This window comes from Adiantum capillus-veneris, chromosome 22, assembly GCF_014529385.1.
Source record: "Adiantum capillus-veneris isolate H3 chromosome 22, ASM1452938v2, whole genome shotgun sequence".
NCBI lineage: Eukaryota > Viridiplantae > Streptophyta > Polypodiopsida > Polypodiales > Pteridaceae > Adiantum > Adiantum capillus-veneris.
This window is the reverse complement of record NC_140952.1, coordinates 111,947,502-111,971,600: the sequence shown is the minus strand read 5'-3', so window position 1 is coordinate 111,971,600 and position 24,099 is coordinate 111,947,502. Positions and strand designations below refer to the sequence as shown.

General features: G+C 43.0%; 2 protein-coding genes across 3 annotated transcripts; both read right to left on the bottom strand.

Annotated features, from left to right (window-relative positions):
* Nucleotides 1-243: 243 nt before the first annotated feature.
* LOC147430027 (uncharacterized) lies at nt 244-8,594 on the bottom strand. 2 transcript variants are annotated; one of them, XM_086496222.1, is made up of 13 exons: nt 8,433-8,594; nt 7,820-7,997; nt 7,648-7,737; nt 7,479-7,544; nt 7,331-7,396; nt 7,165-7,250; nt 2,263-2,308; nt 2,032-2,086; nt 1,875-1,951; nt 1,345-1,803; nt 1,164-1,268; nt 953-1,093; nt 244-856 (listed from the first exon to the last, which is right to left on the bottom strand). In XM_086496222.1, the coding sequence occupies exons 2-13, from the start codon at nt 7,859-7,861 to the stop codon at nt 767-769; spliced, it is 1,323 nt and encodes a 440-aa protein (XP_086352348.1). In that variant the 5' UTR covers nt 7,862-7,997; nt 8,433-8,594; the 3' UTR covers nt 244-766. The 2 variants fall into 2 exon arrangements, with proteins under 2 accessions (XP_086352348.1, XP_086352349.1); XM_086496223.1 differs by lacking the exon at nt 7,820-7,997 and having other exon boundaries at nt 8,433-8,593.
* A 2,575-nt stretch (nt 8,595-11,169) lies between these two features.
* LOC147430026 (fruit protein pKIWI502-like) lies at nt 11,170-11,727 on the bottom strand. Its single transcript, XM_086495087.1, has one exon. The coding sequence runs from the start codon at nt 11,725-11,727 to the stop codon at nt 11,170-11,172; it is 558 nt and encodes a 185-aa protein (XP_086351213.1).
* Nucleotides 11,728-24,099: the final 12,372 nt, after the last annotated feature.

Below are 24,099 nucleotides of genomic sequence, written 5' to 3'. Positions count from 1 at the left end.
ACTGTCTAGCTTCTTGTCTAAAAATGAACCCACCAACACTTCTAGCTGGGTACAAACCGTACAGTGATTGCAATTACGAGTTGAAACGTATTTGCCACATAGCCAGTAACTTTGGTAGAAACATTGAGATATTGACCCTCTCAAACAGTACAAATGATGCTGAGACTACAAAAAGGGTTTTGAAACCATCAACCTGACATCCACAACTTCCACAATGACGAAGTCAGATGATGAGATCAGACAGGCAAACAATGCTCCATTCTATTGTCGTTTCAACACAATACAACCCTGTAATGCTTAGACCTTCCAAATACAGAGAACTTGCTATGACCACAAAGGCAACTTGACAAATTGCACAATATCATTGACATGCCTGGTTTCTTTTTGAGGCAATAAATTGAAAAGGTTAGCAAAAATATCCTCGCACACGACCCCTTCCTTGGCAAAGTCCTCCACATTGTGAAACCTTCTAAAATCGGCTAAATAATGCAAGCAAAGCCTACCCACTTTGAATCGCAAGGCAGTCACTCTTATGAAGCTAGAACCTGGAATGAAAAAGAGGCGTCTATGCTTATAACCAGTCATACGGGGAGAGAACTGGATCATTGTGAGAACACACCGCCATGTCCTTTTCATGGAACAATTCCAAATTCTAGGTCAAAATGTTCGATTGTCAACCATGAGAGAAGGAATCTAGAATCCAATCAGTTACTACAATTTCAGACTGAAGATGCCTTGAGGTTATGGTCTGAAGATGACACGTGCTTCAATATGGTCGGTATCGAAGATCACCCCTAGGGGCCCGATCAGCATCTACCATGGGACCTACGCCACCTCCGTATGAGCCACCACCATACTGCACAACCATTACTTTGTTAATTCATTGAAAAATCCCCAGTCTACAAGCATATAAGCTCCCTTTGGAGCTATAACAGTTCTTGAAAAGACCTACCCCACTGTAATAGTCCATGGGTGCCCTGTAGCTGCTTCCAGCATAAGCAGAACTTGCACTGCTTCCATACAGTCCCCCACTAGCTGGGTATGCATCCGCCCCACCTGCCTCATCCAGTGGTGACGCATGCTCCACAGCAATCTGTCCCAACAAAGTGAATCAAAACCATGTTACAAGTTGCACAACTCAATACCCAATAGAACTGTCTCACCTCATGACCAAGAAGTTCATGGGGCCGTCGGCATACTCGATCAGCAGGGCCTTCATCCATGAATGTAACAAAAGCAAAACCTCGATGTCCCTTACCCTTGGGATCCTGCAAATATCAAGACTGAGCTTGAAAAGCATGTCGGACAATAACCATAAGCTTTTCATAAATGTGCAATACAGACCTTGGGCTGAAAAACATCCGAAATACGACCAAAATTTCCGAAGTATTGTAGTAGATCTTCACTGGTAGTTTCGGATGGCAGCTTTCCAACAAATATCCTGTTCCTCACACCACCCTGGCGGGGAGCCACAGCACCAAAACCAGTAGGTCTGCCTTTTGCAGCACCACCAAGGCCACCTCCACCAAGATAACCACCACCGCTAGGAGGCAAAGGTGAAAAGCCACTCCCTCCATACCTGTTTGACCCATAGTCAGCTCCATATGACGAGGGATAATCATAAGATCCATAAGAAGACATTCCTCCATAGCCCCCTAGCCTGGGAGCTGCGCCAGCTGCAGCAATGTAGGGGCTATATGCTCCATATGCGCCACTATACTCCCTGTCGTAATACTTTGAGAGATAGCTACCTTCATGATGTCCTGCATAACTCTCGCTCCTACCTGATCTGCCAGCTTCCTCCTGAAAGAGAGAGATTATTGCTGATTCTGTGACTTGACTTAAACAGAAAAATGTCTTTCCCAAGAACACACCTTGGGTGTAGCTTCATCAACAGCAACTGTGGATCCTCCAAGCTCATGAGTTTCAGCCATGATTTTGTTAACTGCATCTGCAAATTTCAGGCTTCCAAGTAACGCAACCAGACTGAAAGCATGAGGCAAAATGTACAAATATAGCCAAGATATTTACCAGAACTCTCAAATGTGATGAAGCCTATGCCTCTATGAGATTTAGCACCTGCTTCCTGAGAAAAACAGTGTTAAAACACATCACTTATGCAAAAATGGCTGTTCGCAACAATATACAAATTTTAGATCATGCAACAGATTCATATTTCGGCCATTGGCGTCAGTTTCAAGACAAAAAGAGCTACACACAAACATCATAATGGTCGTCCTTGGGACAGTCATGTAAAATCACCTTTGGCATATAGATATCCGTGATTGTTCCATATTTCTCAAAGTACCTACAGAAATTTTGAAAGAGCAGAACTCAGCATGATATGAGGATAACACATCCTAAATAGTTCATTGCCATGATCCTTTGCAGAGAGACAGACACTTGAGCAGAGAACACAATATTCAGATCCTGATTTATATCACACTCCTGTAATTAGGTCCCTCCAGAGTGTACAGTTTATAAAACATGTTGAAGATTATCAAGCTTCCAGAAATAGGTAGCCAGACTCACCCATTATAAACTACAGTTGATTTTTGAGAATTCAATACAGCAACGAAACCAAGCAATACCATAGAGCATCCATGAGATAATCTGATCGCTTTCTATTGCAGCCAGGTGATTGGTAAATCTTTGAGGATGGAATGAAAGCCTGGCCATGACTCACTCTAGCACCTAAAGACTTATTCAAGCTTCATCATGACATTTCTTGGAGAGCAGACAACAATACTGGAAAAACATGGCACATGCTCTTAGAGCTTAGGGTGCCAACCAACAAAGCTTCTTCAATCAGCAAACCAGGAAACCTCCTAAAAATACAGAAGAAAACCAAAAATAACCCTAAACTAGAAGAATTGTTAAATTAGCCCTTCTTCAATGCAAGAGTTACCATGGAGCTACAGCTGTAAGAACTGCATTATGGTTTGTGAAACAAACCATGATGAAGGTCAACTCCAGCGAACCTGGCTGATGCCCCTCTTCAGGCACAATGCACTGAGGCCCTCGAGACCACAACCGACAGACTGCCTCTGGCAACGCTTGTACCATGTGGCACACTGGAAATTCCCATCTCTTAAGTCTCACTCACCAGACTTATGAAACAACTCCTTGGTGATGCTCTCTATTTCCGCTCCGGTTGGCCAAATACTCCCACTTGATGCTCTAGTCACCCATTCGATGAGATAAACCAAAAGCATTCAATAGTTGAATGTGTGTACAATGAAGGCAAGGGGTTGCTTATATAGCAAGCTCAATAAATTGCCCTACCCAAACTTTGACAAATAAGTAAAATAAATACCTAAAAGCCAAAATAAATAATGGGACCACATTGGGTATTTCACTTGAGATGCCAAAACTCTACCACCCTCTCTGCAACTCATACTGGACATCAATAGTGAGACCAAGTCCATGAAGAAGCTATCATGGACACCCCAATAGAGGTACCTTCCACTAGATACACCTCGGATTTGCTACCCTCAACTTTGTACCTTAAAGAATGCCATCTTGAGCATCGGTTGCATTGTTAGAAACTTTGAGATGTAGACCACACTACGTCCAAGAATCCCCATTCGTGAACTATGAACAACGCGTCCTAAACATAATACTCCAAGATGATGAACTATGGAACACATCCTGTCCATCATCCGACCAACAACAATGGATTGGTGCACTCATCCATAGTGCTTTAGATACATCTGATTGGTTCCCTACCAGATGTATGTGCCTTGAACTCCGACCTACGAGTTCAAACGCTGAAAACTTGAACTCCAACACACAAGGGTCCAAATTATGTGTAGGAAGCATCGCTTGCCTCTCTCTACCACTCACAAGCCTCTCTGGGGCTAAGTCTAATGGCGGCACCAATCTCCGTGTGACTAGGAGGTGGGTGACCTTGTCAGTGTAGACTCCACTACACCAACAATCGCTTTGTTGTCCTTCCCTGAGTCACTATCACTGGCACACTGCTTTCCTCCTAATGCTAGCTTTTACATTTCTGCTTTGTAGAATCTCTGGCTTTGCCTTTGGATTTGCAATCCATGGCCCCACTTGTCTCACAGATGCCTTGAGTTATCAACACGATTTCCTCCTCAATGAGAAAGGAGTTGAGATCATCAAATTCCAACTTTTCCTTCGTGATTTGTAGCCCAAGTGTCCTAGCCATCGTTTCATACTCCTTAGGCAACTTCATGAGAACCAAAGCAGCTAAGTGAGTACTTATCAGTGCACCTTTCATAGCCGATAGTTGATCATGAATAGCTTTAGCCTTCGTAAGAAATGATTGTATGGAACTTCCACGCATGGACCTTCCGACATGGAAATTGGAAAATCTAGTAACCTTTCTCGCACTCCAAGGGTGGCCGCACTAACAAAGCCACAAGATCATCGCAATAAGGTTCTTTCACACCCTGCTCTTGAGCTACAATCTTCTAGCCTCGTCCAAGCCGCTCCACTACAATAGCTGCACCAAAAACAAAAACAAAAATCGTTAACGTCAACTTGCCTTTGTTTTCGCGTCCCCAAGCCAATCAAGAACAACCTCCTAACAATAACCCTCTCTCGAACACCATGTCACCAAGGCAAGCTAGCCACAACGTTTCAATATGCTAAGAGTAGCCAAGGCGCTTGCGGGGAGTATAGAGGAAGAGGGAAGGCTTCCATCACAAGCAGGTGTTTTGAAACACTAGCAAGGGGAGGGAGGATGTGGGTGAGTTGGGGCCGTCGCCAAAGGGAGGAACTTCAACAGGCAAAGTTTCAAGACGCTTTGGGTCGTCTCCAAGCTTGAACTAGTGGCATTTCAAAACGCATACGATAACGCACGAAGGAGCTCACTGTTCGCAAGCGCTCACAAGCACTAGCTACAACGTTTCAAAACGCTTTCCACAAGGGCCAAGGGACCGCAAGATGCTGCCAACTAAGGCGTTTCAAGACCCTGACGATAGAGAGGCTTTTGGCTCCGCTGCACAGCTGCGTTTTAGAATGCTAGAGATAGAGGGTGTGGTCAGAGCTTCACCAAGAGCTCTAATACCATGTCAAAGTCGATGATGCGAAAGTAGAGACCAAGAGGGGAGAGAGAGAGAGAGAGAGAGAGAGAGAGAGAGAGAGAGAGAGAGACTCTTGATTCAATCAACCTTGCCAATGATTGACTGGATGTGTATACAATGGAGGCAAGGGGTTGCTTATATAACAACATAAGTAAATTGACCTACCCAGAATTTGAAAAATAAGTAAAATAAATACCTAAAAGCCAAAATAAATAATGGAACCACATTGGGCTGTTCACTTGAGATGCCAAACCTCTAGCATAGTCGTCCGTTGAGCAACATCCGTCTGTTTTCTATGTAGTTGTCCTCAACTGTAGTGCTATGTCTACTCATCCATTGAGCCTCTAGAGGGGAGTAGTCTTTACACTTCACTAAATTCTTTCTTGGGATCTTACCAAACTTAAATGGCCAACCCTAATGATGTATAATCTGCTTGGGTTGGTCAAATCTCAAACAAACTAATCTACTGCAAAAATCTTAACCTTAGTTAAAAGGATCGGTGAAAGCATTAGCTTACCTTCAAGGAAGCTTTAACTATAGCATAGTGTAGAGTGACATTGTATGCATACTCGATAAGGAGTAAGTATTTTTCTCACCTAGATAGTCAATCCAACACATAAGAAATCAACAAATCTAAAACTAGGAATTCGTAAAGTCTCTCTACCCATCTATATAAGGTTGTAGGCACAAAAGAAATCTTGGCACAAATGTGCCAAGAATCTCAAACAAAGCATGGCAAAAATTATTGGTCATGCCAGGATCTCTATCACTCACAATGGACCTTTTTGTAACCAATGAACTTTAAAAATCTAAGCCAAAAGATTTCTAGCCATATGATTTGATTTAACGGTCTTCTTAACTCAAATACAATAAGCTTGCTCACGAAATCTCATTTCCAATCTAAATCTTAGGGAGATCCGTAATGAAATCTATGGTTGTACTCTCTCATGGTTGATAAGGTACGTTAGAGATTTCATGAAGTCAATCGCACTATACCTATTAGCAAACCAAGCGTTCTCGTACATATAGATCCATGTATGCTATAAAGTTTGGCCAAAAGAAGTAGCGTTCTAAAGCTAACATGGTAGACAAAATACCTCGATGAACAACATAAAGAAAACATGTTCTTCATCCGTAATCTTTACTCTTAATGGGATTCCCACATAAATTGCTCAATTGTGATCCTTGATGGAATAAGGATAAACATTGTCACCATTTTGTAACTTTTGACAAATTGGGGAAAACTAGGGGTTGGTTGGATACATCTCACGAAGAGATTCCAATTCTTGGTATAAACTAGGGTAATCGCATTCACCTTGGGAGTTTGAAAGAGCATCTACTACCACATTCTTACTACCAGATGTACAAACTTACAGAAAAAATTGGCCATCTAATCTATTTCTCTGGTTAAAACAAGTTTCAATGGTGAAAGATTCCTAGAAAGCAAACGCTATGTAGGTGTTGTAGAAGTCAATGACTACAATGTAGTGAGGCACTTCCTTGTAGATAGTGCGCTGATTTTCTTAAATTCATTGGTCATAACTACCCACAAAAATATTTCATAGCCAGATGAATCCTACATTCAGCTCCATCGAGCACAGTACTTACTAACTAGATAATATGATATCCCCACTAACAAAATCGGTGTCAAATAAAAGGTGTAGCTAGGTACTAGGTAGAATCGAATACAAACATATGCTCACTCACACCACATGCACAGAAGCGCACACATCAATACAGAGCTTTCTAGTGCAGCTCTAGACATAAGGACAAACTCAGTTGTAATGAAGCCTTGCACAAACGAAAGCTTTAAATGAAAAGAATCAAAGCAATGCAAAGGTGATTGACAAAAAATACGTACCACTGAAGAGTCCGAAAACACTTAACACAACTAAGGAGACCTCTAATCAAGCTCAACATAAGTTTAGAGTCCAAAAGCTAGGACTGTTACGTCACTGCTGTTAATGACATTTCCGAACACTTTGAGCATACATGTGCTACAAGAATATCATGATCAAGCACAAAGCAAACACAGCAACCTTCCTTGCCGGTAATCCAACACTCTCATGCAAAAAGAGAACGTGCAGTCACATAAGAAACATACTTCCTAAATTCCCCCTCAGGAACTTTAACAGGAATCCTGGCTACAAAAATTCGAGTGATCTTCCTGGGAGGGTTTTTCATTTCCTCCTGCAATCAGTTTGTTCAAAACGCCATTAGGCTGAATTCCCACAACCAATATTAAGGATAGAGTATAAATAAAATATCACCTTTGGAGTCGCCACTTTAACCTCCATCTCCCGCCCATTAATGGTGTGCTTTGCAGCCAGCGCTTTCTGGGCCATTAAACAAAATAAAGTAAATATTTTCCAAATTAAATACTCCCCAACAACTCCTCCTCAGGAGGATTGGGTTTACCTCAGCACTTTCAGCAGTGGAAAAGGTCACATATCCAAACCCACGCGAACGACCAGTCTTCCGATCCTGCTCAATACTTCAAATTAGCCCAGAGTATTTGCGGTAAATGTAGCAATTCACTAGCCAACAAAAAGCCATATAAATTGCAAAAGACACAAAATAGCCTTACCTTCATTACTACAACATCGTCAAGATTGCCATACTTGCTCATGTGCTGCTGCAAACCATCTGTATTAACCTCCCATGGAATGCCAAGAACCTGCAATACAACATGCCACTACAAAATAAGATAGGCACATGAAACCATTCCAGCTGCATCAAAAAACCTGCAACATACATACCACTAACTTCCGGTTTCCAAGTTGCAAGCTAGTATCCTCCATGATTAATCACCGAAAGTGTATTCTCTTGCAAGCCTCTCTAGCTCGAGCCTCTCTCCACTACTAGACTCTCTTAAAATCCTCACCCTCACACAACACTCTTGGGGCCTGCAATGCCTCACCCTCACGCTCTTCCTCCCTGCAAAAAAACGCTCTCCATTTATGCCTCTGAGGAATCCTGATCGCGCAAAACACTCACCTTGCAAAAACAATTCGATCAGAGAAAAGCAACTTCTCATATTTACACAATCCCGGCACAGCCCAGAAGCCATGCTTTCTCAAGTTTAAAACCTGGGCTACGACACACCAACCCTGCTCTGGAAAGAGCAGAGATACGGTGTCCCTAACTAGCTAATTTAAAGCAGAAATCTGCCGAGCCCGATCTCGCAGCCTTCAAATTAAGCTTCGTACGTAAGTTTCGACCTCGTCAAACTCATACCTGCGAAACACTAACTACATAGAAAAATTCCCACTCGCAGATTCCAACACGGAGAAAGGCTACCAGCTTCGCTTGCTACATGTAAACAGATGACCGCAACTCCCCGAATCAAGAGGTGAGAATGGAAGAGCTTACTTGCTTCGCCTTCGGAGGCCTCTCCTTCCCCGTCGCTCTCTCTCTCTCGCTCTCTCTCGCTCTCTCTGCGAACACTCCACTAACCTTGGCTTCCGTTAGGGTTCATGAGCAAAATCTTGGCATGTTTACCGTAGGTCAAACTTCCAAGCTCAAAGCTGCTAAGGCTACCCGGAGGGTGGGATCTCCGGTGGGGGGACTTGTGAAAGCCGTAGATCTCGGCGGCGACGCCGAAAGTAATATAGGGTACCTTACAGTAATCTAGGGTATCTTAGATTACTTTCGGGGTTGTCATCGTGCACACATGTTTTAAGTGAATTAGGGCCCCCATGTTTCAGAAATGCGTGCAAGGCAAAGTGGTTAGGACATGTGCCTCTCATGAGTGATCACGATCACGGGTTCAAACCCCACACCCGCAGAATGGGGTACCCTAGATTACTTTGAAACGCGAGTACCTTAGATTACAAAAGTAATCTAAGGTACCATAGATTAAAAAAAGTAATCTAGGATATCCGCGCCCAGATCTACGGCCCACAATCCCCACCGTAGATCCCACCCTCCCATGCCCATGTCACTTAGTCCCGAGGCTGCTAAGGCCCTTGTCACACAAGGGCTGCCAAGTAAAGCAAAAGGGCTTTTTCTCATGAGCAACAGATAATCAATAGTTTTATGGCCTATGCAAATGTATTTGTATATCATGTATATTTTATTATTCAAGTGCTCTTTTATGAGCTTTGGCCATTTATGACTGGCCGGCCAGTTTGTAACCAATTTGACCATTCAAGAAATCTATATAACAAATACGTGCAAGAGGAAAATGGTCACTCTTACACGGGAGGAGATTGCACCCAGTGTTTGCGTTGCTCTTCTCATCTCTTCTCTCTTCTCTCTCGCCGTGCCGGCGTAGCACTCCGCTCTAGGAGGTGCGCCTACACGTGCTCTCTCAATCACTCTCGCTCTCTGTCTCTCTCTGTTCGTATTGTGCTCGATTATGGATTTGTGTGAGTCGACAGGTACGTAGATTTATTCGTTTATGTCTTGCTATGTGCTATTTTCGAGTATTTTGCAGGGCAGCCACGTCCTCCCACTTGTAGCAGTGGTATCAGAGTTGAGGCTACGCTCCAGAGATTGCATATTCGGATAACCAAAAGCTAAGTGCTCTTGTTTTCTTTTGGTTTTCAAAATTTATAATTCTATGTTCTTGTCCTATATTATTTTTTTCATGAAAATCTGGCTTTAATCCTCCGTTAATTTGTACTCAGTGGAAGATATCTAAATAAGACAGTAGAAATGACCATTTTATACTATGAGCAAGTTTACACAATATTAACGTATATATATATATATTAATAGCGCGATAAATATCGTCATAGGATCTGTATAGCCGACAAAGAAGAAGAGTAGTAAGAGAAGGATTGGAAGTGTTCTGTCATAGGAAGGAGAGGGAATTAAAAGTAACATAAAATTTCAGCATATTTGCAATTTCTCATGGAAACCTGTCCCAAGTTAGGCCCGAAATTTATAATTAACAAGGATATTTATTATTATTTTTAAAAAAAATACGTAGGTGACTTGCAGATGCATGACATCACGAGCAGCAGGGTAGACCGAGCTCGCGTGCAGCATGGCGAATAGAGCCAGGCAGTTTCAACTCTCTCCCTCTCTCTCTTGCATATCGGCGCTAAGCTCATGCGCTCTCTCTCTCTCTCTCTCTCTCTCTCTCTCTCTCTCTCTCTCTCTCTCTCTCTCTCTCTCTCTCTCCTGCGGTGATGATCTGTGCATGCGCCCACCCACTGAAATTTCTCTCTCTCTCTCTCTCTCTCTCTCTCTCTCTCTCTCTCTCTCTCTCTCTCTCTCTCTCTCTCTCTCTCTCGGCACGCTTTCCTGTGCCATAGCTGGCCATCAGTGCATCCTCGTGCACGACACACCCACCTTGTTGTGCCTATCTTTGTCCTTAACTAGAACCAAGAGAGCAGCTTACTCCATCTGTTCCAACCGCAAGTTCACGCGGGCTGCATGCAGCCGTTACGCACAAGAAGTAATGACTAGTGGGAATTTTTTTGTTTTTGTTTTTTTTTCCTCTCACTCGTTTCCTGCATAGCAAACTGTGGTGCAGGTGATGGGTGCTCTCATACCCACACAAAGTGAGCGCAACTCACCTGCTTGCTCTCACCCACCACCCATGCTCGCATGTATAAGCTGCCATGCAGGCTTGGAGCCACAGAATCTCTCTCTCTCTCTCTCTCTCTCTCTCTCTCTCTCTCTCTCTCTCTCTCTCTCTCTCTCTCTCTCTCTCATCAAGTGCGAGAGAGTGAGTACCACACACTACTTGAGTGCTCAACTTTTGACCACATTAGGTCCTCTTTTCCCCATATATTCAGCCATGATCTCTCCCTACATACCTTCCTCTCCCAACCACGATGTGGACTCTCTATTGCGACGCTCATTTCAGCCATTTTTGAGCATCGAGAGTCACTTATGAACTCCACTCACACCACGTGACATGTTCATTTGGTCCCATAGGTCATATTTGACCTCCCAGGACGATAATAGAACTATCTCTCTCTCTCTCTCTCCCTCTCTCTCTCTCTCTCTCTCTCTCTCTCTCTCTCTCTCATGCCAACCTCAATTTAACTATCCCTCTCTCTCTTACACACACTGCACTGCCAACCGCCATGCAGCCCGACATAAACGGATTATGTGCAGTACTGATTTCTCTCTCTTAATTCCCACCAGCCAACTAATCCTCCCTCTCCTCCCGGCCACAACAACCGTACGACACTGAGCATCTTTGAATTTCTTTTTTTCTTTTTTCCCTCTCAATTGCCTCGATGGCAAACCCATTTCCAGCAACAGGGCTAACTTCAACCTTGTCTCCTTTCTTGAGGTCACATAAGAAGCCGGCAGTCTGGCCCTTTACATTCTGGATGAGAAACTCGAGCGATCCGGAGGCTACAGTACTTGGGGGGGATGCAATTGACATGTACGCAGGTTGGCTACCACTGCTAGCAACTCGAAGCTGCACATACTGGCCGGGCCGAGTGTGGCCTTTGATGAGAGCAGGGCTAGCGCTGATGTCGAGCACAATAGAGTAGATTTGTTCAGCTGATAGTTCGATGCTAGTGAGAGGAGCCTCGATGAAGGATATGTCAAGGGCGAATGCGACACCAACATGCGTTCTTTTGGGAGGGTAGCAGCGGTGGAGGACTTGAAAGCTCTGCTGTAAAGAATGCCGATGGCAAGCAAGAGAAGAATTAGGGTTGATGAAGCGAGCCACGCGGGTGGCTACGCAAGCCATGGCTACCTTTGCCACCCACATCTTGAACTACAGAGGAGAACTGCACGCTCTATCCACGAGAAGAGGTAATCTACGACATCTCTTCATGGACTCTCACTATCTTCCTCGCCCTCGCGACTCTCTATGAAGCCAACTGAATGCCAAGAACAGGCTAATTAGCCTTATCAAAACTAACTCTCTCTCTCTCTCTCTCTCTCTCTCTCTCTCTCTCTCTCTCTCTCTCTCTCTCTCTCTCTCTCTCTCTCTCTCTCTCTCTCTCTCTCTCTCTCTCTCTCTCCCCCGCGTTGACTTGGTACAGAAGCGGACCTCGACGAAGCTTTTCCGGACTCTCAGCGACAACAGGTCGCTATCGGGCATCCTTGGGCAGTGACGATGACGACGACGATAATGATTTCAGCCAGAATATTTTTTTAAAAAAAATTCTTTTTTTTTTTTTTTAAACTTTACTTCATTTTATTTTGTACCCAGAAATTGTATTAAATCCATAAAGGTTGTCTGAGCTTGGTCCCATAAGACTTTGAAGACCCGTAATATAACATTTCATTTTGCTATCCTCTTCCCCCTCCCACTATGACTTCCTTCCGACGATAGACATTGAGGATGCTCTTTGACGCCCACGGCAATACTTTCTCCAATGTCGGAGACCAACACACATTGTCGACAACAATATTGCTTTTCATCACAACTTTAGGCTATGGCTAATGAAATATCTCTATAATGTGACCAATATCTCTGATATATGTTGTTTTTCAATAAGGGTTTTCTTCACATTCTCTTTATTTGGCATAAAGGTTGCCCTGCTAAATCAATTTTTCCTTTAGAGCTCAAAATACGAAACCGGAATTAGAAGACATAAATAATTCAAATTTCCCTTCGCACTTGAACCCAATGGCTCGTGTAGCCCATAACTCTTGAACAAAATTTGGTTTGAAAACATAGGTGTATAATAATATATATTTTTATTCATTTTATTTTTCTTGTAATGAATGCTCTCTAGCACATATGATGGTGCCATTGTTCATAAAAATCTTTCCAGAAAAGCACGATAAGCTACCAACTAATTGCCTTCCTCAGAGAAAGGTAATAGACCATGAAGTTAGTGGTACTTAACCGCTTGCATATTTCTAGAGTTTCTCATGAATATCGATGTTCCATACTTCAGTGGCTTGTGAATTTTAAACTCTACCCGGCTCAATGTAAACCTTAATTTACTTCTCATGAGTCATGTGCCTCTTAACTTATTTTGATACTATCCTGCCCTACATTGTCACCAATTATCAAGTATAAACACAAAAATCTCTCTCTCATCTTTATTTGCAGATCCCAACATTTTCAATTGTTTTTAGTGCTTTGTTTTTTTTCTAGAAAATTTATGCAGATAATTCTAACTATAATGGTCTCATATCAAAATCCAAGTATGACACTCCTAAATGCATTCTGATTAATACCCCTCTTGAAACATTATTACAATGCCAGTGCAACTTTCTATTATTTGTGCCTATTCCCCCCCCCCACACACTGGTATATACATGTTCAAAAACAGTATACACTCCTTGTATGTACATGAAATACATTCCTCTTTTCATATTTCATTTCTCGGCATTGTGTTCTAAGCGGCATACTCAAACATGACTTCTAATGGTATTGAAAGGAAATTTTTACTGACCTCACTTGTCCATAAGCTATGCAGCTACTCATCCGAGCTAAGGTGCTTTGGGATACTAGAAAAATTGTTTGGAAGTACTTTGTCACATAAGCATACTCCAATTTTGTGTCAAACAAGTAGTAGATGTTTTGTTTTTTATGCCTTGTCTAGTCCATTGATCATAAGCACACAGATTCGCCGATTTAAGCAGTGTGTAGATACTCATCTTGGTGAAGATTCGTCGATTTAGGCAGCACATTGAACATTACAGTTTCATGATTTTTAAACAATATCAAATGAAGATTCGTCGATTTAGGCAACACATCAGGTGTAGATTCGCCGGTTTAGGCAACAACGATCACAAAATCATGCTGCAGTGACTGGCCACCACTGTAACTGGTATGATTTTGTTACCAAGGTACATAATGAAAGTGATTTGGATTTGGACTTATATTGTGAAATTGGAATTGGATTGGGATTTGGTATCTGGTGATTATTATGGCAGTGTTTATGTGATGAGACTTGACATTATGAGATTAATGATGAGTGTGACCAATGATATCCTGATTCATCAGGGTATGACATATACTGCTTATTCTAGTGGTATGGGACACTAGAATAGGTAGTATGTGGATGACGGCAGGCATAAGCTAATGATTGTTTAGTTTCATAAATTTTTCTTTTATTATGTAATGTTTGTAACACAACATACTAATCACTATTTTTGACAAGTATTATTTGCAGATTTTTATATTCGCAACTGAGGACAGTTGCTTTCCAACGGAGAGGTATGTTATAGAAATGATGTTTTATGATTTATTGTAGCTGACAGGTGGAAAAGACTAGACCCAGCTTGGCCTATGGAAATGTATTTGTATATCATGTATATTTTATTATTCAAGTGCTCTTTTATGAGCTTTGGCCATTTATGACCGGCTGACTAGTTTGTAACCAATTTGACCATTCAATAAATCTATATAACAAATACGTGCAAGAGGAAAATGGTCACTCTTGCACGGGGGTAGATTGCACCCAGTGTTTGCGTTGCTCTTCTCATCTCTTCTCTCTTCTCTCTCACCGTGCCGACGTAGCACTCTGCTCTAGGAGGTGCGCCTACACGTGCTCTCTCAATCACTCTCGCTCTCTGTCTCTCTCTGTTCGTATTGTGCTCGATTATGGATTTGTGCGAGTCGACAGGTACGTAGATTTATTCGTTTATGTCTTGCTATGTGCTATTTTCAAGTATTTTGTAGGGCAGCCACGTCCTCCCGCTTGTAGCAGGGCAAGGCCCAACCTAGGGGGTCAGGGACCTAGGCCAAGGGCCTGGACTGGACCAGTGTGGACTGGGGATCCGCTTAGGGCAAGAGCTAGGAGCTAGGCCTATATAAGGGGCGGTAGGGAGGAGGATCCCAGGTCTTAGTTCCCTAGGTCTTACATTGGTATCAGAGCTGGTTCTATTTTTGGGGGACAGAGGGCGTGGTCTTTTTTGCATGTGCATACAAGGCCGTGGAGCTCCTCTCTTGCCAGGCGGGAAAGAAGTCGAAGAGGAAGGACCTGTGGGCAAAGCCTCTTGAGGCGAAGGGAGCCGGGCTATCGACCTCCGCCATAGGCTATGTGGGAGGGCTTGAAGGCTTCGCGCTGAGCTAGTGGGCAATTCACGTCACTGCAACTGAGCGCGGCGGGCATCATAAGGGCCGACATCTCCAGCTCCCAAGCCTCTCGCGGCGCTGTTGGCTGCCATAGCCGACAATGCCTTTGTTTTCTTTCCCACCTGTAATGCCCTAAGGCTTTGGGCCTTGGACACTTTACTCCAATAATTTGGACAAGGGTGAATGCCCACCCCGGCACACACCCCGTGCACAAAGTACATAGTTTTTCACCCGGTTGTCAGCCAAGCTGCGACGTAACCTCGTCGACAAGGGGTCGGGAAATTCTTTGACATGCCGTCAATTTTTTGCAGATTCTCCAAAATTGCAGAAATTGTAGAAGCGGGTCAAGGTTAACTTACGACGGCTAAGTAGCTATTAGTACTTGTTTCTTTGAGAAGATCGAGTCGTCTATGACATTTTCAAGGAGACGATTACGTTCAAGCGGTGTATTTGGATGGGTGAAATTACGGATTGGCAGAGCTTTGATGGGCAGCATAATTAGCACGACTAATTGTCATCATTTGCAGTACATACTACGGCTACAAGATTGTGTTTAGAATCAAGGGGTGTTGGCCCATGAGATATGTTGCAGTTTTGCAAGGACATGGATAGCACGGAGGGCGAATCTGCAGCATTTCAAAGAAGGAGGGCAAGCAAATACATCATTGAATGTAATTGCATATAGTCTGCAGTAAATACATCATGAAGTCGATGGCTAATGCCACTTTGTGAATCCATCGACATGATGTCAGGACATCATGACCATGGAATCAACCTCGTGTTCAAAAGTTGTCAATCACATGTAATCAGAAATTCAGATGCCAGTCATGTGGCAAGGAAGCTCCTCGATTTCGGGAACCAATCTACACATAAATAACAAACCACCAGCTTGTCATAGGATTGGAAGATTCATCCAAATACCACTGATTAAATTTGACATGCAAGGGAGGTACGTATCTCAATAAGGTTTCCAATTTCTGTATTTGACTAAAGTTTTCAAGAAAAACATGCACAAATGGTTAACGAATGGTTAACGGTTTCGAGGTTGCTACCAATTGGTATTGTTATCCAATTGCATTCATGAAAGTACATGCAATCCCTGCAATGGGTATGGTACAGATGTTGGCATGGCCGACTAATTTTTTTTCGTTTACACTTTCTTGGTGCCCTTAAGGTAAATGTTTATATGCCTTGGGTACGGCATTTTACTCGACAAACCCACAAATTGGTGGGAACTACTTTCGGTATACCAATGTCATAAGCTGCACGATGGTACTTCCATCATGTTTTCACCACGGAACAAGGTTCCAACAAGGCAAGGTTACCTAGCGCGTAAGGGCAAAAGCAAGGATTCCAGAAGGATTCTCAATCCGTCGCAAAATTTAGCAAGGCCATTTCCCTATGAAACCTTGACAAGGTCAATCTTTTTTTGCTCAGACACATGTGTGTCACCAAGAGTAGTTGTTAGCTATGAGCACTCAAGTTATTTCATTACGTGAGTGACGAGCGTATATGATACAAGGGACGTATCTGTACATACGACAGCTCCCACTAGTGCCGCAGATATGGCTATGCACCATTTTTAAGCGACTTTTCTTCCACGGAATATCGGGCCAAGGGGGTACAACAACAACCAGGTTGGCCAAGTTTAAATTTTTCTTGTTTTTCACTGTTTACACCTTACTTGGCAATTACTTTCATTGTGTAAAGCAAAGTGCTTTGGCACTTTTATAAGAAGCAAGGCTTCGGGTAACTGGCAAAACAGGGAATATTAGCTCACAGAATCCCTACCAGTTTAGACTGTGCAAGGCACTAATGGTTTTGGCCCTCACGTTTGAGGCCGTCACTCTCACCAAGGGCTTAAAAATCTGCATGCAAGGCATGCTAGCCAGGTGGCATGAATTCCACCGCTTCAGAGATTACGCTTCCGCTATCACACTTGCAACTCTGTCACGGACATACAAAAAAAGGGATTGTTTACAACACCACTAAACACAACCCAAACTTTTGACTTATTTCATAGGCGAAGTGCCATATTAAGTCATTTTTGTAAAGTCACGACCCCCTACATGGTGAGTGGGGCAAGCTGTGGCTTGTTTTTTCTCTTTCCTCTCTCGATGACAGTGTTATACAGGTAGAGCATGCTTATAGGGTAAGCTGCAACTCCGGCATAAGATGTGTTAGAGAACACAGATTGGGCACAACTTATACAAGCTCGTCACTTAAGGAAAGTTCCTCAGCCCAGCATGCTCTTCTTATCTCTCTTTCTTATTTCTCTCGAAGAATACTGCATACTTTCTAAGAAGCTTTTGCTACATGTTTCACTAGTGAGTCCTCATGAGCCAAGATGCTCTAACTCTCAGCTAATAATTGGGCAAGATGCCATCCACATCAGTCTTCATCGGTTTGACAATTGAACGCTAATTGCCATGAGGGCTATGAGCCACACACGTTGGCTAAGAGCCATTGTTAAATCTAGGGTACGATCCACTTGTTGGTATTCCTTGGATGATTGTTCTCAAGATCAAACAACTCTACCTAGTGACGTAAATTGACAAGCAAGCTTCTTGTCATTACGGATGTTTAGGGTGTCATTTTTGCACTACATGTTTTTAGTGCGACGCTCAATAGAGTTTTTGATCATCTTAAACTCACACCAGCTGATCTCTACCATGGAGTATAGACGCAGCAATCAGTTGTGACAGCATTGCTGTCCATAAGAGATCGGCAGTTCACTTGTGTGGGTCTCCTGCTCTCTCTATAGCACTACGGAGTGTCTATGGACATACTGTTTTGGGGTAAGACGCGGCGGGTGATTGTTACATCACCCCATAGGCATTAAGGATCACAGTTTGATCTGCATTGAGGATCACAGTTGATCTCTCCCAGTTATACTTTCAAGGAAAGAATTCCGCAATCTACCAAACGCGGTAGCGGACGGACACACTTTTCAAGTTGATTCCAATCATTTTGTACACGGTTGACTATGTTGGTTACTGTTACTTGCTAGTTGCGCAGTTCTACAAAGGATCTTACTAGGGCGTTTGACTACGTAGCTTCTACCCAACGGGTTTGGATGGCGAAGGCAACACCCAGGATTTCTAGTGCAATGTTGCTTGTTTTTTCACATGTGGACGACGTGTTCCTCTCCGTTTGAATACCGATAAGTGTACATTACGTTCAAATCTCCAGGTACGCATCTATTGATTTGGTGTTATTCCATTTTTTATATGCTTTGCTTAGTTTTTCAAGACGTCTAAGTACGCTTGAATGTTACAGAGCCATGCCAAGGGCATGTCAGCACAAAGTATTTTGGGCCAAGTGTCCAATCTATCTTTCTGTCTTATGCTGTTACGAACCTACTTGTAGGGTTCAATTTGGCACATGTTGTCACATGGGATACAACATGGTCTAGGAACTCAAGGAGTTCGGTTTAGCCAGTGTGGAGCAAGCTAATGAGGGTCCCTCTCACTCTTGTCGCGGAGTGTTTTGCAGTTCCTCCACACACAAGTACATCTTGTACTTGATGGATGTTGCTTTTTCGGCCATCCTCCTTTGAGACATATTCCACAAGTGGTGAATATGAGTCTCTGGGACTGACACTGGCGCCTAATTCTTGATGATGTGTCGTGACGAAGTCCCTACATGCTGGTTGCATCCATTTATTAGACCATTTGGAGCACACCGTATTAGGAACAATTTCAGTGGCTAGAAATTGTCGGGTACTCAGTATATATTTGTTGCAATGACAAAGTGCTGTGAAACCACCTTAACGGAGGGTTGTTTCTACATATAGCCAATTATGCTAAGTTATTGAGAATGTCTCATTGTTGGTACCTAGGTGTGACTGATCTTTCACATTCTGTTATGGTCCAACTCTTGTTGAAAGGCTTTCACTTATGTACCGTGGAAAGTCTCGTCATGAAATTGTGGTTTGGATAAATTTGTGTTAAATGCATGCACACTAGGTGTTATGGGCCCTAGTGTATAACACTGATTTATTTGGAGTGGCATGCCAATTCATGGACTTATATTCTCTCTGCACCTTTTTTGCACTGCATGTGCAATCTCTCCTGCAGGTTTATTATGAGTTTACGCCCTGCCATACAAGGCACTGGCTTAGGATGGGTGTCTATGGGTTGGATGGTCGAAACTCTAGGAGCTTACTCCAGTCCACCCGCTTTCAACCTAGTTGGTTGTTTTCACTCCATATTAAATATATGGTTGGATACTTAATGATTGAGTCCTAGTTTTTCCACAGTCAGGGAAGACTGCCTGTAAGTGGTTGGGGAACAACACCTCACTCTTATTGCTGCTATTCATCTCGTGTTGGATGGGCAAATTACAAATATTTCTTTTGCTAAAGGATATGCTAAGAGCATACGTTAGCACAACGCATTTCTAAATAGATGATTTTCTCCCTATTCTAGAATTTGCTTAAGTACGGATTTCAACTTTGAACACCTATTGTGGTGGGGTTGGAGATTGTTTCAATAGTTTCATACGTCGAGGACTTACCAGGTGTGTTGACAAAGTATGTTGGCAAGTAACCTTCATTAGGGATGAACATGTAATTCTTTGTGTTCCAAACTATTCAGAATTCTAACAAGAGGACACTCCATATCTATGAACTTTTTAAGATACTCACGCGAGTAGGAAATCTGGCTCACAATTGCATGGAAAGTTACGCCAAGGTTTCCTTGCATTATTCCAGTACCTTCAGAAGATCTGAAAACTGGTTATGCTTTTGGACAACTCTTAGTTGTGGTTACTCCTTTACAATACTCAAGTGAGTTATTAATGGAGTTACCATTTAGACCCAAGTGGTTGCAAAATGACAACAATGTTGAAAATCAAGATGTTGCTCTTGGTTTCATTGAACCTCCTCACTGCACCAATTATCGGTCATACAGACTACTTGTGTTTGGTTTGAACTAACTCTAACTACCAACCTGGAATAGCTGTTTGAAATTGTACCTCTCATTCTAGGGGGGGAATATGGATGGGCATTGTCGAACTGTCCTTCGTTGATGCGATTCTTAAGTTTTGTTACTACATTACTCTAACGTAGCTGTGCCATTTTGCCAAAAATTACAAGAGGTATTAGAAGCCGGAGGGATCATTAAGGAAAGTGCCAATTGGAGCTGGAGCGTGCAGTTGATGCAAGCGGGCCAAGGTTGTTAAACCCTACCCGTGCGGATGCGCTCTAAGCTACTCTCACTCATTCAACAACATCCCAGGACATCTTCAATGGATAAAAATGATGGCATGTATGTTAGCCATAGTAATGTGAGCCTGATCATGGTCAGCCAGATGGAGTAAAGTAGGGTATGCTTTGTGTGCACCAGCTACAATGGATATATAGCTCTAGAGTCTTGTCTCAAAGGCTCTCTTTTTATCTCTAAAACTAGATGGTCTTCTATCTCGGAGTGGGTCGCTAATCTCTTTGTTCATCTTTTCAATGTATCTTTTTTGAAGTGGCATTGAATCTTATTTGGCACTTGCCATTGAATTGATTGAAGCTCAAACTTTCATTTGGTGCTATATCCAATTTTGGATACAGTAAGCTACGATGTTCATTATTTATAATGAGAGTTTCCAAAATCTCATCTACTCAAAATCTTTCCATATTTGAAGGATGGGAAATTGGTTTCGAATCTAGTCACTGGAGTCATCTGGTGCATGCTCAAGCCCATGTTGCTTGACAATTGTTGCATGCTAGACTTGACTAACTAGGAGGGCACACACGACTTGTGGCCAGTGTTGCTCATAAGTCAATAGTACCACCTACTACTAGACCTACTTGCAAGGCTTGAATTTAGTTCTAGCAATTGGTGTTGCTACAAGACTAAGTTTTTGAATGGCAGAATATGCAATGACACAATGTTTGGGCAAGAGGGATAAACTTATTTAGTGGAAGGATGATGTAACAAAGCCTTGCCCTTCTCCATTCGCAACCCTTGCAAAGGTCTATATGTATTCTATATTCCACTAGGTTTAGAAATTACAAAACGATGATAAATGATAGGGGTGATCTTATGTACATGTAGACCTCTTTTGATGTTTGTCTCCCTTCACATGAACTAGTGAACTCTTACACTGTGTATCACATTCAACATGTGTAAATACAAGAGCTCTGTGAGGGCTCCCAAGGTTGAGAACACAGGGTGGCAGCATGACTTAGGATGGTCTAATATACTATTGGAGCCTCTCTCTCTCTCTCTCTCTCTCACACACACACACACACACACACATGCATACACACACACACACACACACACACACTTAGTCACCATCTGACTATGATTGCTACATCTAACTACACACACACACACCTATAGCTGATAGCTTTATTGTCTTGCGGGTGATTACCTTGGATAGTTACTGGTGCTACTGAGTTTTTATGGTGATTTTGGAATTTTTATGGTTCAGGATATATGATTGGGTGGGTACTTTAACTGGCTGTTTTGATCGATCTGACTGAATGTCTTTTCTTGATACTCATGTGAATGATGAAATGAGATAAGGGTGGATTCATGATCATTACCTTGGGCTAGAGGGTTACTTCTTAACTGATTATCTGGCTTGAACTGAAAAGAGCTCTGCCATATTGTATTAACACACTAGTTCTTCTCATATGTGCTTTCTAGTTTTTAGCTTGGGTGATATACATGTCATGTATTCATACATCAGACAAGAAATTATGAAAAGATGGAGGTAAAAATCTTATGGCTCACTCATTAGATGGAGATTTGGATTATGTCGAACACTATTACTAAACTGAGGTTTTCTTGACCCTTTTAAGTGTTGGACTGCAGGCTGAATGGTGTTTTGTTCTAATGACATTGCTTATTGTTGGCATTGATAACTGCTAAATGTGTGCATTACTTGGGAAGAAGGATGCCTCATAAATCCTTAAATTGGAATTCTATAATCAGACTATTGGCATGACAATTTATGAAAAGATGGAGAATGTCCTCTACATTTGTCTTGCACCTGTAAGTAGATTCATGTCCCTAGATAGGCCTTGAGGAATTTCTTGCTAGTCTGGATTGCCTTGTGTAGGATCTACCATAGGAGAAGGATTTTTTTTGGGGTATGTCTAGACTACAAATGTTCTTGATATTGATCTCCCAATGTCTCCCGTCTAGGTTAACTCTCCACTTTTTGTTAAGGTTAGTATGCAAAGGAGGGGAGGGGGAGGGGGGTGTGTTGGGTTCCAAGCCCTTATCTTTGGTCTAATCCGTGGGAAACTGTCATAGCAAAACATAGACCTCTCTCTCTTGCATACTTTCAAAGTCACCCTCTCCCTCCGTGGCACTAGCGATGTTGCTAGTGGGGGGGAGCTCTTTCTCCATGCCTTCAAAAATATTTGGGGCCTCTTGGGTTGTGGGAACGGTCTCGCCATGTCATTAACGGCACCACCCGACTGCCATTGCCACTCAACTATTGTCAGCAAGCACATCGCCACCAACTTCCACCAAAATCGCCACCTCAACTGCAACCCCCGACGGGCCACCACCCCCGCATGTGTGTAGTGCCAACCAGTGCCCACCATAGCCCACGAGAGGAGAGCTCTCTCTCCCTATTTCCTTATGCTTCACAATGGGGCCATGCTATAGGTTATAAATCTCATCCTTTCCCATTGTGCACACGCATGTGGGCTTTATGCCCTGCCATGTGGCACCTTGTAACTCCTGAGTGTCAAAAGCCCCATAATATTAACAAAAAACAAAAATTTTCCCCAACATTTCAACCCTCTGCTACTTCCTGCTCAGGGAATAGATGTTCGGGCTACAAAATCCTACTAGATATCCATCATGTTGACTCTAAGCCTCATAATAATCCCACCACGTTTTGGCTTTGTCATGGCCTCGAACCACGCATCCAAAATCTGAGAAAAACAAATGGTGCTTATCCTTGGGCAAGTGCATTCAACTTTGACGTGCCGTATCTTGGGCACCACGACCCCAATTGATGAGTCATCAAATTTGGCCAGCTTCACATGCTGCATACCACCTTTGGGAAGTCTGGCAAGGCTTAAAGGACTCCAAATGACATGCCTATTGAGGTGGTCAACTTGGCACACAATTGGCCCCCCACAAATCTTCAACTAGCCATAACTCACCCATCCAAACTCCGATTGATGATCCGAAAAGACCGGCATGGACCACAGATCAAGCACTTTGTATTGATCCCATGACATCAGCTCTAATTATCCACCTGCACGTTCCTTGTTCGTCAGGGTCTGTAAAGTCTTCCAAATTTGAACTGCCATAACTTTCACTCTACAGCTCCATTTGAGGAGCCATCTAGACTAGCTTACAGAGCGCCTCAAATACCACTTTCCACGACACAATTCTTACACTTCAGACACCTTGAACTACCAACTTGATTGGCCCATTTTGGAGCCATGTGGCCTAGAAAACCACCTTAGACATACATTTCAAGAACCCTTTGCCTGTCGTGGGCCTTTATACCTGCTCTAACACTTTGCCATTCCCCTATAGGCCCCCATAGCATGGCTTTTCATTACTCACAACATTGACCAACTTTGGCTACACCAAAACGTGTCGTAATAGCACAAACATTGCCTAACCTTGACTACATGATATATACATGTCTAAATAAATCCCATAGGAAAACCTTTGAAGATATTTATGAAATGCTTTAAAAAACTTTGGAAATATTATGGTTTTTGGAAATTTTAGTAAGCGTTTAAAAAGCCCAAGAAGGTGGCTCAAACACGCCAAGCATTAAAATTTCCATTTCGTGTGTGTGTGTTCTCCCCCTTATTCAAGTCCATATAGTCAATGCTTTCAAGAAATACCCATCCCCCTTGGTTGAATTGTCAGGACACGGGTCCTACGGGCAGGGCCCTACCCTAAGGGGGGGTCACGGACCCCGACCACGGGCCAGCTAGCAGTGTGGACAGGGGATCCTAGGGCTAAGAGCCTATAAGTATGGGCGGTTGGGTGGAGGATCCAGGTCTCTAGCTCCTAGGGTTCTCACATTGGTATTAGATCAAGGTGGAGAGAAAGAAGCAGGGGGGCAGCCATGGAGGAGGGAGGCAGGGCC